The 15,246-nt window shown below is 47.0% G+C and overlaps 2 protein-coding genes across 6 annotated transcripts in view; both read right to left on the bottom strand.

Annotated features, from left to right (window-relative positions):
- Kif3a (kinesin family member 3A) overlaps positions 1-461 on the bottom strand; it is a 32,118-nt gene extending 31,657 nt beyond the window's left edge. Inside the window, exon 1 of the mRNA XM_032911769.1 lies at positions 312-461. Within this exon, the coding sequence (XP_032767660.1) occupies positions 312-317 (6 nt within the window). The 5' untranslated portion in view covers positions 318-461. The remainder of the gene's footprint in view (positions 1-311) is intronic.
- Positions 462-11,803: 11,342 nt separating this feature from the next.
- Positions 11,804-15,246, bottom strand: part of Septin8 (septin 8) — a 28,117-nt gene continuing 24,674 nt past the window's right edge. For 4 of the 5 annotated variants that reach the window (XM_032911660.1, XM_032911668.1, XM_032911659.1 and 1 more), the window contains exon 10: positions 11,804-13,093. In XM_032911660.1, coding sequence (XP_032767551.1) covers positions 12,928-13,093 — 166 coding nt within the window. In that variant the 3' untranslated portion in view covers positions 11,804-12,927. The remainder of the gene's footprint in view (positions 13,094-15,246) is intronic. The other variant, XM_032911656.1, reaches the window with a different exon arrangement.

Genomic DNA, 15,246 nt, shown 5'->3' with positions numbered 1-15,246 from the left:
CATCCGCAGGACCCTGGTGGCCGCGCGCAGCCACCAAGTCCCTGCTGGCCGCGAGGTGCTTTTTCTGTCCGGCAGCGCAGGCCTGGCGGGATGCAGCGCGTTCCGGGTAGACAGGGCGGGTCCCGGGCGGCCCCCAAGATGCGCCCTGGACCCAAGCCCCACCGCCCCACCACCGCCCTTCCCCTCCAAGGCCTGGCGGCCGGACCGCCCTGCCCCGCCCGCCCGCCTTGCGCTTCTATGGCAACGGCCGCGCCCCCGAGCTGGGCCGCCACACAGAGCCGGAGGCCCCGTGGCCGACTGCCCATCCTCACCGGCATGGTGGCCGCGTCTTGTGGTCCGCCAATGTCCCCGCTCCGGATGCAGTCCAACAACACCGGGTTTGGAGGCGAGGCTGGCCGCAAGCGACCGAAACACCTTAGCGCTCTGGAGACTGCGGCTCACAAACCGCAGTGCGCAGGCGCACTCTGAGCTCGCCCCGCCCAAAGTAGGGTGCCCTCGACTTCTCAAAGTACGCTTGCGCAAGGGGTTTCCGCGTCCATCTCCATGGACGCCAGACTGGGGCAACGCCTACGGGGTGCTGCCATTCCTCTGCTCAGTAAAGCTGGTTCATGTTGAGGTCACTGGGACATCTGACCCGCTCAAATTACCAGGAGCTCCTGGCGCTGGCAACGTCCCAAATATTGTAAACGGCAGTGGACAATAGCGCACCAGATTCTGAAGAATTCTTTTTTTTTTTTGGTTCTTTTTTTTTGGAGCTGGGGACCGAACCCAGGGCCTTGCACTTCCTAGGCAAGCGTTCTACCACTGAGCTAAATCCCCAACCCCAGGAATTCTTATTTTATGAGGACTATCAGAGACTGGGTTCTGTTTATCTCTACTATCTGCCTGCACCAACAGTGCGAGACTTTGAATAAAAAGTTGTGATACATGAACTTTGTCTGTATGCATCTGTGCAAACTTCAACCATTAAACTGAGTGCTCCATTAGACAGGAGAGGGCTTTTGTTTTGGCGGGGGGTGGGGGGGAGGATGGGGGGATAGATTGTACCTCAGGCCTCAGGCGTGCTGGGCAATGATCATGTTCTTGTTTAAAACTGAGCTCTTTGAAGGACATAGATTTATTTCTGGCCTCAGGTATCTGAATTTAAAAAAAAAAAAAAGGAGAAAGGGGGGGAGAGATTGCTCCAAGGTATAGAGAAGAAGAAAGTCTATTGTACATAAAAGGGAGAGCATAGCTAGAGGGAGAGACAAAGGCATCTGAGAGGGTTCAGAGTCAAGAGGACCCTGAGCCAGCCTTATGAGGAGAGTGTTGAGGGGAGAGAGGAGAGAGAGGATACCTACAGGCTAAGCTAAGGGGTACAAAAAAAAAAAGTAAAAAAAATACCAGAGTAGTAAAAATGGCTGGATTATATAGGGAAGAACCCCAGAAGGGCAGCCCAGCACCTGGGCTGGAGGGTTCATGGGGTGGAGTATGCCAGTCAAACCCTGTAACAGGAAGGGACTGAGGGATGCTAGGAGAACCTGGCAGCCAGCTCTGCTTGTTGTAGACAACTCAGCCACTTGTTGGGAGTTTGAGAGCTAACAGTGCCCAGTCCAGAAACTAGCTCAAAGCAGAAGCTCCATCTAGATAGCCATTTGCTCAGCAGAACTGGTTTGGATTTCTCAATTAAAGGAGAGTTTGTTTTGGATTTGGTTTGACTTGGGGTGGGGGGGTGTGTCTCACTGGATGGACCAGGCTGATCCTGAACTCACAGAGATCTTTTGACTCACCAGTGCTGGCATTAAAGGCATCTTCATCACTCCCAGAAGTTATAGGAGAGTTTAAGTTGCAAATAATTATAAGGTGTGTTTTGTGTTAATATTTAAAATGTTTGCCTTGGGCTGAAGAAATGGCTCAGCGGTTAGAGTACATATTGCTCTTGCAGAGGGCCTGGAGTTAGGGTCCCAGCAGCAGGTCAAGCATTCACAACTCCAGCACTGGGGGAATCATATGCCCTCTTCTGGTCTCTGTGGGAACTGTACTCACATGCATATACTCACTCACAGGGGCACACATATACTTAATTTTTAAAAAGTCTTTTTTAAAAAAGTTCCTCTTCAATGCACCACACAGTTGGTTTGGATATTAGTAAAATGTCTCTTCTTTCCCTATGTGGATCTCACCAACGGAGCTAAGGGAGTGAGGGTTAGAGGCAAGCTCTCTATCCACTGAGCTATCTTGCTGGACACTGAAGTTTTGTTTTTTGGTTTTTTTTTAAAGATGCCTTTATTCTAAATGAATCTTGAAGTGGAAACTACTGGTTTCTTTGGAAAGTTATGTCCAACGATGTTTTGCTGGGGCACGAAGTAAAAGGACGTCTTGCTAAAGCAAGCGCATGAAAGAATGTTTTCCTGAAGCAGTCACAGGTGAAAGGATGTTTTGATCTAGCAAACACATGACAGGACCCGTGATGAAGGAGTATAAACATGACCCACAGACAGTGGGAGACCAGCGCTGAGCCTTGGTTTGGTTTGCTCTGCCTCACTATGCTTCACTAACAACATGCATGTATCGTTTTGCCCTACACAGCGTTGTTGAGCTCAACTTGTGATAACTCCGACATAGAGGGAAACATGACAAAGAACTGCTCCTGAGGTTCCCGTGGCAGCTTGCTGCTTCCTTGACCTCACCTCAGGCCAGTTTGGCGATCCTGGTGGCTTCTTTAGGATTGAAATGCAGTTGCTGGTTTGTGTCTGGTATCTGCTTGCTGAAAGGACTGGACTGTAGCTGCTGGTTCGTGCCTGGAGTCTGACTGCCCAGAGGACTGACCTGTAGCTGCTAAATCATATTTGGTGTTTGCTACAGGACTGAACTGCTACCCAAGAAGATCAAGCTCTCCCCCAGAGAACTACTGCTGAACAGCTCCACTTCCCCCATACCCTAATAACTTTTCTCTTACAGTCCCTCTGCTGGGCTAGGGGAGAGGTTGAACCCTTATTAAAAGTAGGTTGCAAAGAATTTCTGCCTGCAGAATCCAGGTTCCTAGCTTTGCCTATTTTACCTTGTATAATCCTGCATTCAAATGCACGTTATACTACATCATACTATACTACACGGAGATAGGCTACCACAAGCCCCTTGAGGCTAGACACTTGAGATGCTTTTTCCTCTTGTGTTACATCTCTGGAATAGTATTAAGATGTTTGCTGAGAGAATGAAATTATTCCATTTTGAGTGTATGGCTTTACATTCAAATACCTTCTACTAATGTAAAGGTTTTTAGTTGTGTAAAAAATCAAACTATTACTACTATACAAAAGTAAAAATAAGGGGTTGGGGATTTAGCTCAGTGGTAGAGCGCTTGCCTAGGAAGCGCAAGGCCCTGGGTTCGGTCCCCAGCTCCGAAAAAAAGAACCAAAAAAAAAAAAGTAAAAATAAAAGAAAAATGGCCATCATACATGGTGTCCCACATGGGGAGCAGAAGACCTTTTAGAACGGCCATGCTTGTTAGTATTTCCTCTACCACCAACAGAAAGAGCGCTCCTCTGGAATTAGCCCAGAGTCTCACCTGTCTTACCACAGCCTCCCACAGAACCTGGCCCAGAAGAACCAATGATCCACCCTCCTTCTACCCAACCTCTCCCCTGAGCCTCAGTCCACTTGGATGTGTAACAGATATTTTAAGTTTATTGTGTCAAAGTTTAAATCCCATTCCCCAGTCCTCTTAGCCTCCCTTCCTCCACACTGCCCCTGTCACGTATACACAGAAAGGCTGCACCCAGGCTTCCTCAACTCAAAAAATAGAAGCAGAATTCCGACAAGGGCTCCGCTCAAATCCCAGTCCCTTTCTTCCACCCCAATCCCAATCCTTCAACACAGACCATTTAAGGGTCTGTAAAACCAGATTCTTACCACTGTCACCACCAATGTGGTACACTCTCCCAGGCATTGCTATACTCAGAGCTGGTTTCCATAACAACATCCCTGCGGGGTAACAGCTGTGCCTGGGTTAGCTGATTCCTTGCCTAGCAAATCTGAATGCCTTGGTTCCATTCTAAGCATCTCATCAATCTGGTACAAACCAGCGGAGGCAGGAGAATCGGAAATTCAAGGTCATCGTCAGTGACACGCTATGTCTGAGACCATCTGAGATCCAGGAGACAAAGGAAGCCAGGTGTGGTAAACCTAGCTCTCAGGAGAGGAAGAGGCAGGTAGACATATGTGAGTTCAAGCCTGGTGTGCATAGTGAGTCTCAGGTCAGAGCTGTATAATAAGACCCATCTGAAACAAAAACGAAAAGCAAAACAAAACAAACAAAATACAATGAGGGGCTGGACAGACAACTCAGTGGGTAAGAGCACTGACTGCTCTCCCAGAGTGCCTGGCTTCAATCCCCATTCCCACATGGCAACACGCACTGTCTGTAACTCCAGGTCCAGGGGATGCAATGCTCGCTTCTAACTTCTTTGGGCATCAGGCATGCACGTGACACACGTGCAGACAAAACACTTATACATATAAAATAATAATAATTTTTTTAAAACGAGGAAGAAGAGAAGCAGGAGAAAAAGTGGAGCAGGGGAAGAAGTGGAAATTTCTGGTTTCTTTAGAGACTCAGTTGTGTCACGTGATGTTTTCCGGAAATCGTCTTCTGAGAGGACGTTTTGCTGACAACAGACATATTCTGGAAGCTGCCTGGTGAAAAGGCATGTGATGTTTTACTGGAGCTGACGCTCGAGGGAACACGTGATGTTTGGAAAGGGTTTAACTAGAACCCAACAGACCGTGGACAATGCGCTGGTATTGGTTTGCCTTGTCACCCTTTGCTGGTCTTCGCTGGGCTTTGCTGACACTGGTCTTCACTGATGACACTGTGGCGTTGGTTTGCCTTGGTTTCTTCACTCATGATCACTTGTCCTGACTTCACAGAGAGACACGCGCCACAGAACTTCTTGTGAAAGTCTGGTGGCTTCTCTTGCTGCTTTTGCAGACTCCGGCCAGTTGGAGAGCCTCACAGTTTCTTCTGGCTCGAACTGCGGTGGCTGATTTGTGAATGGCGTTTGGAAGTGGGTCGAGCTAATGCTGCTGATGTGTGTGAACTGAACTGCTGATATCCTCACAACGCAGATCGCAACTGCCCCCAAAGAACTATTTCTAAACAGGTCCACATCTCCCTTTCTCCTGTTATACTTTCCGCTGCCTCTGGTGGGTGGTGGGCTGGAAGGGAGGTTAAAGCATTAAAGAACCCTTACTAAAGTCGGTTTTGAAAAGGCTCAGCCTTCCAGGGGAGAGACTCAGCAGGCACAGATTAGGGCCTAGGAGGACCCTGGATCCAGTCTCCCATGCGTGTGGAGAAAGGACTGTGTTTTCAGCATTGTACCTATGGGGATGGTGTTAAAACATGGAGCAGATCTTTCCCCTGCCTAACCCCCTGACACCTCACAGTGTATAAGCCACAGCCATCCTTCTGCCTCTCCGTTCTCCCTCTGGGTTTGTCTGAGACAGCCCCAGTTGGCCTCCTTGTTTCCTCCAACGTCCCAGATATGATTTCATCTTAGCAAGCAAGGCTTATGTGCTTGTAGATAGGCACTAACAAACACAACTGAAGAACTTTAGCTCCTACATGCAATCCCAGTATTCAGGAGACTGAAGCAAGAGGACCATCTATGTGTTCAAGAACGATCCTGGAGTCCAGAAGGAATTCCAGGATGGCAAGGGCTAAAGAGTGAGACACCATCTCAAGAAAACCAACAGAATTTTCCTTGATATGTTGTGCTGTTTTGTTTTTCCTTTTGATTATGAAAGTAGCTTTTTTGGCATTTATTTTATTTCATGTGTACAAGTGTTTTTACTATATGTATGTATGTGCAGCATGTGCCTTTGGTGGTCAGAAAAAGGTACCGAATTCCCTGGAACTGATAGTTATCACCTGCCACGTGGGCGTTAGACACCAGTCTTCTGGAAGAACAGCCGGTGCTCTTAACCTCTAAACATTCTCTCTGACCTTTACTTTCTTTTAAAAATCATTTGATCTAGATGGACAAGATTAGTTAGTACATAAAGACACTTAACCCCAAGTCTGACAATCTGAGTTTGATCCCTGGGACCATACAGAGGAGAGAACAGACTCCCAAAAGTTTTCCTCTGACTTCCAGATGCACATGGTGGCCCATGCTAGCACTCACGAGGGCACATACACACATTTACAAATAAGTGAAGAAATGTAATAAAAACATTTTGAAATACCACCTGGGGGCAGGACTGGAAAGATGGCTCAGTGGTTAAGAGCACTGACTGCTCTTCCAGAGGTCCTGAGTTCAATTCCCAGCAACCACATGATGGCTCTCAACCATCTGTAATGGGATCTGATGCCCTCTTCTAGTGTATCTGAAGACAGAGAGTGACCTTGTACTCGCATGTATAAAATAAACATTAAAAAAATATATCATCTGGGATCTGAGCAAAGTGGTACAAGACTTTTTAATCCTGTCTCTAGGGAGACAGAGGAAGGCGTGTTTCTGTGAGTTTGAGGCCAGTCTGTCTACATAGTGAGTTCCAAGATAGCCAGAGCTATGTAAAAAAGACCATGTCTCAAAAAAGTTTAAAAAGTCATTTGATCTGGGTTCGGTCCCCAGCTCCGAAAAAAAAAAAAAAAAAAAGTCATTTGATCCACACATTAACCTTTTGAAATAGGTAGTAACTGTTGTTTTTTGTTTATAAATAAAGAAAATGAGGAATGAGGCCATCATATAACTTTTTCAAAGTCGTATACACCGACAGTGAAGCCCAGATACAAACCCAGACTCACTAACAAGTTCTCCCTGAGGTGTCCACCTGACTCACCCCCCGCCTCTCCTTCAGAGTCTTTGTTTGGGAGACATCTCAGTGAGCCCTAACAGCATCCTAATGGAAAGCTCCCCACTCTTGGCTCTTCGTATCTCTTCTCCCTACCTTATATATCCCTAGAGTTCATTTAGTGGTATACATATAGACTTTTTTTTTTTCCGGAGCTGGGGATCGAACCCAGGGCCTTGAGCTTGCTAGGCAAGCACTCTACCACTGAGCTAAATCCCCAACCGACATATAGACTTTTAAAATGGCATTCACTTACTTATTTTGCTGGGAGTACTACTTTGTACACGTGGGGGCTAGAGGACCACTTGGGGAAGTTAATTCTCTTCTTCTACCACACTGAGACTGGAGATCAAATTCAGGTCACCAGGCAAAGCAGATTGGCTTTTACCAACTGAGTCATCTTGCTCATCCTACATACAAACTTTACTAAGCTGCACAATTCATTGGGTTTTGCTAACACGGGCGGAACTTTATGACTATAAACACAGTCAGCTCATAATATTTCCTTCACCCTAAAGAGATATTCTGTTCTTACAGTATTATTAGGGCCCCAGATTTAGTAGGCCCTCAGACCTTAGCATAACCGACTCCATGATGAAAGTCCCATTCAAGCTGTAAAACTCAGCACACGGACAGAGCATCACCTGCCAAAAATGAAAACAAAACTCTACAGTTCTGAGAAAGTCTCTAAGTGCACTAACCTTGCTTTTAGCTTCCATAGCTGCGCTTCCGGCTAACTGTCTTTGTTAATTGAAGTGAGTCAATCCCAGACGTGGCCAGCTAATAACATTTTCCATTGGCTCACACCCATGTCCGAGTAGTCTTCTCTGGTAAATACCCCACAACATTTCATTCCATTTCCTTCAGGACCCATATTGTCCCAGTACCCTGAGTCATAGACAGTCATTTTATGTCTCCGTGTCTTTGCGTATTTTGGACATTTCATGCAAGTGGAACCACATCATAGGTGACTTTTGTGAATGAGTGCTTCCATATTTTTAGCATGGTTCATGTTATACATATTGTGTTTGCTTGTATATGCATATATGAGCACCATGTGAATGCCTGGTGGTCATGAAGACTGGAAAGGGAGAAAAGAAAAACAAAACAAAACCAAAAAATCCAACCAAAGTATTGCCAACCCAAGGTGAGTATTGTAGTTCAGTTGGGAGGGAGCTCACCCAGCATGCATGAGGCCCTGGGTTCAATCTCCTGGTAATGTCACTAACCCAGCCCTTGGGAAGTAGAGAAGATCAGAACATTCAAAAGATTACCATCTCCCTACAAATACCCCGTTCCATTATTATTCAACATCCCAAAGCTACTGTGGTAGTTTGAATAAGAATGGTTCCTGTAGGCTCATAGATTTGAATGCTTGGTCACCAGAGAGTGGCACTATCAGAAGGAAGTGTATCACTAGGGGGTGGGCTTTGAGGTTTCAAATACTCAAGCCAGGCCCAGTGTCTCTCCCTTCTTGATGCTTGTTGATCTGGATGTAGGATTCTCAACTATTTCTCCAGCTCCACGTCTGTCTGTGTATCTTCATGCTTCCCACCATGATGATAATGGACTAAACCTTGGAAACTGTAAACCAGCCTCAATTAAATGTTTTCCTATATCAGAGTTGCCCTGGTCATGGTGTCCCTTCTTACCAATAGAGCATTGACTAAGACAGCTACTTTGTAAATGGATAAACACAGAAAAGACTGAACTCCCCTCAGAGGGAGGGATGACCAATTTTTCTTTGAAACGGGGTCTTGTGTAGCCCAGAACTTCCTTGTGAGATCCAAATTGGACCTCTTCCAAGATCTCTTGAATGAGACTCACGGAGGCAGTGATGGATGCAAAAGCAAGCGAAGTTTAGTTCTGACATGCCGGGGTCATCCCACTTCGAGGGGAGACGACCCTGAGCAGACTCTAACAGGGAGTTTTATACCTTGCAAACAATTGAGGCAGAATTCAAACAATTGGGGCAGAATTTGCACAGTGGTAACTAGGCAGGGTACTCTGCGCATTTGATGGAGGGAATCAACTTTCAGATCGGACTCAGGTCCTGCAGCACAGGTCTGTTTAGGGAAGAGATGTGAAGCATGGGTAAAAGATAGGAAGAGGTGAAGTCTCTCGCTTACTAGTGGGTTTAGACTTTAACAATCCTAGGTGCCTACCACCCAGTATCACAGCGAGGGCTCAGAAGCAGCCGCCCAGCAGCGGGGCAATTAAGCCCACCAAGCCTACCCCATCCTCGTAGGTGCCCCAATTGTAGGGTCACAACAACACGCAGCTATGAGAAACCAGCCTGGATCTAGACTCCACCCTGCTGGTGCCTAAGGTGAGAGATATGAGCCATCTCTGAGTCTTGGATAGGCTTGGCTCTCTCTGGTGGCCTTTCGATGAACAGCATGGATTCTGAAAGCCTTGGCCAGGCTCCTACCGCCAGTGGCCTAGGCTGGGTCTCCACTGGCTGCTTCCGTAGTGCTGGCTGCTCGCCTTCTTGATGCGAGTCCCACGCAGAGACGTGCACCTGTGGCTTGGCAACAATCTGTTACCTCCTCTGCGGTACTCAGACTCTGCGCTGCCTGATGTGGTTTCCCTCACCTAACTAGCAGGTGTTTCTGCCTTAAAAGAGACCACCAAGGGCCACTTAATTGCATCCGGGTTTAGGATCTTGTAGCCCCTTTGGTTACCTTAATCAGGAGGTCCCTGCCACTGCTGGACTAAACTACCTCAAAACATGGTACTCCCCTCTTTGGTTCTTTTCCTAGCAAGTCCAGATGTGCCACATCTTGCGGGAAATCTTGTCTAGGTTCCTAAAGCTAAGAACAGCTTCCATTTTTCTTTTGGAGATGTGTGTGTGTGTGTGTGTGTGTGTGTGTGTGTGTGTGTGTGTGTGTGTGTGTGTAATTATGTGGCTGTGTGTCTGAGCGTGAGTTGGTACATGTAAGTGTAGGTGCCTGTAAAGTCTAGAGATGTTGGATCCCCTAGGAGCTTAAAGTTATAGGCAACTGTAAATGTATAGCCACCCCATATGAGCACCACCATTGAACTCTGGTCCTCCATGAGAGCAATGTGCTCTCTTTACTGCTGAAGCCTCTCTCCAGGCGTTCTTTACTGGTCACCTGCCTATCTTCCTTTCCCTATTTTCCTACAGTTTCAGTAAAGGTAAGGAGGCCTCTGTGGGATGGTGACAGTCACTGGGACAAATGACTTCAAATCTCCTCCCAGAAACTTGACTTGGTTGTGTCCATGAACTGAGACCCTTCTCTGGGGCAGCAGCTCCGGATGAGCTGCAGTTAGAGTGGCATCTGAGTTTTACTGTGGCTTTCTTTCAGGAGACGGTTTCTCAGTCAGCTTCCCAGACCTTTACCCTGTCCTCCGACCCCTTCTACTGTGAGGGTAGGGACACCACAGCCATCTCTCCAGTGTCTTCCCAAGGCACTTCCCAAGAAAGTCTCCAAGGAAAGAAAATATGGCATGTGTGTCCAGTTCTAAGCCTTCAATACAAATGTTTATTAAAACATAATTTGTGGGCTGGAGAGATGGCTCGGTGGTTAAGAACACATTCTGTTCTTGCAGAGGACCTGGGTTTCTTTCCCAGAGACCACACGGTAGCTCACAAAAATATTAACTCCAGTTAAAGGGAATCTGTCATCCTCCTCTGGTTTCCTCATCTGCACAAACCCCCACATAACCCCCCACCACACACACACACACACACAATTTTAAAAAATCTTTAAAATTTGCGCCCTCTAAAATTTGTTTTTGACAAACAAAACCTCAAATGAACGACCTTTAAAATAAATACTTTTGGAGGTTATGGTAATATTTGTTTCTCTAAAAATGTAGAACTACGTCATTAATGCACTTGGTATTTGGAAGTTTGCAAAGGCTTCTGAGGATAAAGCATTGTTCTTTTGCTTTTGGTTTTGACTTTCAGAGACAGAATCCTGTATAGCCAGGCTAGACTCAAATTCACTAGATAGCCAAAGCTGGCCTTGAACTTCTGATCCTCCTGCATCCCCTTCCCAGGGTTGGGAACTAACATACCTGACAGAAGCATAGTTTTCTCAGAGCGGAACCATCTCCAATGAAGGCTGAAGGAAGTGGGTGGGGCTTAGGATCAGATGGTAAAGTGCTGGCTGTGATGTGAAGACCCCAGGTAGATTCTCCATACCCATGTTTTAAAAGAAAGGTGGGTGTGGTGGAATCACTAGGGATTGATAGCCTCACTACTTGGCAAGTTCCAGGCCAAGAAGAGATAAAAGACTCTGTCTTAAAATACAAAAGGTGGTTGATGCCTAAAGAATGACATCTAAGGGTATCCTCCGGCCTCCACATGTATGTACACATACATACACATACACACATACATACACATACACACACACACACATACACACACACATACATACACATACACACACACATACACACACATACATACACATACACACATACATACACACATACACACATACACATACACACACACATACACACACACACACACACACACACACACACACACACAGGGAAAATAAGGTTGACAGAAGATATGAAACTGCAGGGCTGTGAAGGCCATGGGCAGTTTGTCAAATGCATATCCAGGAAGCTGGAAGTCGTCTTTCTTCTTTCTCCAAGTAGCCATGCTGGAATTGGGAGGAGAAGTGAGCAGACCCCACAGCTCCCAGGAAACTTGGGGAGACCTCTTGCAGCTGAACACACATGACCCAGACCAACCTCTGAAGCACCTTGGAGTCTGAGCTGGCAGGCAGCGGGGTCTCCAAACCTTTTGCAAAGGGGATTCATGTGATGCACATTACAGCATTACCACTTCCTAGTGACTTGCCAAACAGAAACATGTGGCTTGGTTTTTCTCCCAGAAGTCTTTTCAGTGGCAGGCCGCTAGAAGACAAGTCTACTGTTTGTGGATGCCCCGGTCCCCACGGCTAAGGAAACAAAAGCTACTGTGGCATGGTGGAAGGCTTTGGCCTCTTTATTTATTTATTTTTTTACAGTCAATTCCACGTGTAAAAGACCTCATAAAGCGTGTGGCTCTAGCTGTACCCCGAATGAGCTGCTGAGGACGGGGTTGGCTAATCTGGACAGACGTCATTAGAACCTCCACGTGGGAACGTCGCTGGATTTCTTGATTATAATGAGCATGAGTTTATAGAGTCTCCCTGAGACTCGTCTGTGCCTTTGGAACAGCTGTTTACAACACAGAACAGGCAAGGCACAGGCGTGCAACACGTCCTTGCACATGCACCACGGCGAGGTGATCCACAAAGGCTCACAACATACGGAAGAGTGGAAAAAAAAATGTTATCTTTATACCCCACACCATTCCACCAAACTCTCACGTCTAAAGGACACAGAGTTCACTTGACAAAGACATTTGAACGGCACTATTATGGTCAGTTTCTCTCTTAGATACACACTGCAAAAATATTTAACTTTCCGGTCTATGAATATCGTATATAAATATCTGTCTGCCTTTGCTATACTTTACACACATTCACTCAGCTGTCTTTATTCACCTACACACAATCCTTATTGAGGCGTTAGACCGCACTGATCTGGCACTTAAAAAATATCAGGTATCGGTTGGTTTTAGTTGGGGGGGTAGGGGCCATCTTTCAGGATGTGCTTGTTAGTAAGGCAAAATTATGCAAATGAGGAAATGTCATGGCGTTTTGGTCTGTTATGAAGCATGAAGGTTAAATCACTAAGGGCAGTTTCATTATGGAAAACTGGTGCTGTTGACAAAGTTCCTGGTTTCTTCTCAGGTCAAGCGGTTACACGTAACTCCTCCGCTCCCTTTAACAGTAGATTCGCATCTCTCAGAATCCAAACATGGCCATCTTATACACTTTAGCTTCAGAGTACCATGTCACAAATCAGACTGTCTGGGAATGAAAAGGGTTGGGCCACACCAGATGCTCCCTGATGGAAATCGGAAACCGTTTGCACTTTTGGTCGTTGATATGTGAAAACTAGTGGGGAGGGGCCTCTGTCCTAACATTAAAAAAACATGGTCTCCAGTTCCACGCCCTGATGGTCCGGAGCCGGCCCCCGTGTGGAGGAACTGTTGCCTCAGAGGAATCCTTCCCTCCACGTCGCGTCCCTGACCAGGCAGCTGCAGCACTGGATGGCAGGCCACCAGCTGCTGCAGTTCAAGGGTTCCACATTTGCTTTGGTCATCATCACCTTAGAGCTGGAGAGGCTCATGCCCGACTGCTGTGCTCCTATATCTGATCTGCTAAAGAAAGCACAGGTAGACATCAACTTGGCCCTTCTAGCTGACCCAGGACCCTTCTTGTTCCTTTATGAGTTCCAGAAGATGCTTGGAGCATGATGGCTATGGCAAGCGCTTTCTGGATGTGGCCATGCTGTGCTCCCCAAGATGGCAGACCCTGAATTCATTGGGAAGGCTTTTGGCAGTGAGGAACAAGAATACAGGCAGTCCATTGGCCAAGAGGATCGGGAATGGGCAGAGGACTCAGAAGCCTAATACCGAGGATTATGATGAATAATGGAACAATAAATGAAAGATTACAGACTTTTCATCTACAGGAGTATATGGTGACAGACACAGAGCGGGGGATGTCATGTCAGCAGACCTCAGGACAGATTAGAATGAAATGGCAGAGTGATGATAGTTATTGAGGTTGGAGGTGGAGTTTCCCAGGTCGGAAGAGTTAATGGTATGAGGTAGGGTAGTTGTACCGTGCTCATAACGTCTCATGTTATCATGCTGACCCTTGGCTGCCCATTCCTGGGTCTGAGATGACTCTGTTTCAAGGTTACCGCTCTGTGTCCACCCATGCTGGTGCTGAGCAACACGGGGGCACACCTGAGAAGTTTTGGTGACCTTCCTGCACCACCAATTCGCCTTTACCTGCCAGCCAGCTTCTCTGCCACCACCATCTCAAGGCCTACAGGACCTGTTGGAACCCACCATGCTTGGATGCTGATAAAGTCTTTGGCTTTCTGACTCTCATGATGAGACTGGGAGAAGGCTCTACAGCAGTGGTTCTCAGCCTTCCTAATGCTGTGACCCTTTACTATAGTTCCTCATGGTACTATAGTACCCCCCAAAAAGAAACCATAACTTTTTTTGTTGCTACGTCATGTCATGACTATAATTCTACTACTGTTATGAATCTAATGCAAATATCTGATAAGCAAGACATCATATATGCAATCCCTGTGAAAGGCTGTGTTGACTGTCCCTGCAAAGGGTTGTGACCCACAAGTTGAAAACCACTGTTCTAGAAGAAGCTCTGGGGAAGTTCTTCAGTCCTCAGGAAAAAAATTAGGAGAGATAAGGACCAGCTGAGGTAAGGTGGCCTGAAGCTGTGACCCTGCCTTTCCTCTCTGTCCCTGGAGGCCAGGAAGCCAGGAAGAAGGCCATATTCTTACTCTTTCCTTCCTCAGCAAGGGCTGGTTCTGCCCCCTCAGAGCTATGTAAAAACTAGTGAGCCCTTCTCAGCCCAAAGCACAGGACTGGTCCTCAGGCGTTTTGTTTTGTTTTGTTTTGTTTTGTTGTTTTTTAGACAGGCTCTCACTATGAAAGGCTGGCTCAGAACTATCAGATTCACCTGCTTCTGCAGGCCCAATGCTGGGATTAAAGGCCAGGGTACCTGGCTCCCTCACAGACCAATTCTTGCTGTTCTACCTGCCAGTCCTGGTCAGGTTGTTCCAGAATCTTAGACTTGTCCCAAACATAGGGGCAGCATCCTCTAAAGGACGGAGCCTCTCTGGACCCGAAGCTCCCGGTGTGGTGATGACTTACACCATCTCCTAAGGCCCAGATCGGAGAGTAGCACACTTCCCCTGTGGACTCTGAAGCCCCACAGTTGCCTCATCCAGAGGACTTCATGCTAAGATGCTCCTGTGACACGTATGGAGGGGATAGGAAGGCTGGGGTGGCTGAGTATGTTGAGCCCAGCTTGCCCTGGCTGTCATACTGCCAGGAGGAGGAGGAGGGGGAGACTTGCAGGGAAGAAGCTGCCTCTCTCAAGCTACGCTACTGTCATTCTCAACGCTGTGGAGCCCAGCTGTCCAAGATGCCGGCTGGAGCTGTGTCAGTCTCCAAGTTAGGGACTTGAATGACTAGTTAGAGCTGCTCTGTGAAGCTCTGTCACTGCGAACGGTTCTTTTATGAATGTGCTAAGCCATGAGGGTACGGGTGGAGGTTGGGTATAGTCTGTTGCCTGATGCTCACTGTGGTTGGGAACCAGACAGGCCACATTGTGAGGCCAGGGTACCATTTTATATTTTCTTTGATTTTGCTTATGGGAGCTCCCCTCCCCTGTTTATTTATTTGTGTGTGTATAGACATGGGGGTCAGAGGTCAGTTTGTGGAAGTTCTCTCCTTCTATTACATGGGTCTCAAGGATCAGACTCAGG

This window comes from Rattus rattus, chromosome 9 (assembly GCF_011064425.1).
Source record: "Rattus rattus isolate New Zealand chromosome 9, Rrattus_CSIRO_v1, whole genome shotgun sequence".
Lineage (NCBI taxonomy): Eukaryota > Metazoa > Chordata > Mammalia > Rodentia > Muridae > Rattus > Rattus rattus.
This window is presented reverse-complemented; position numbering and strand designations above follow the sequence as displayed.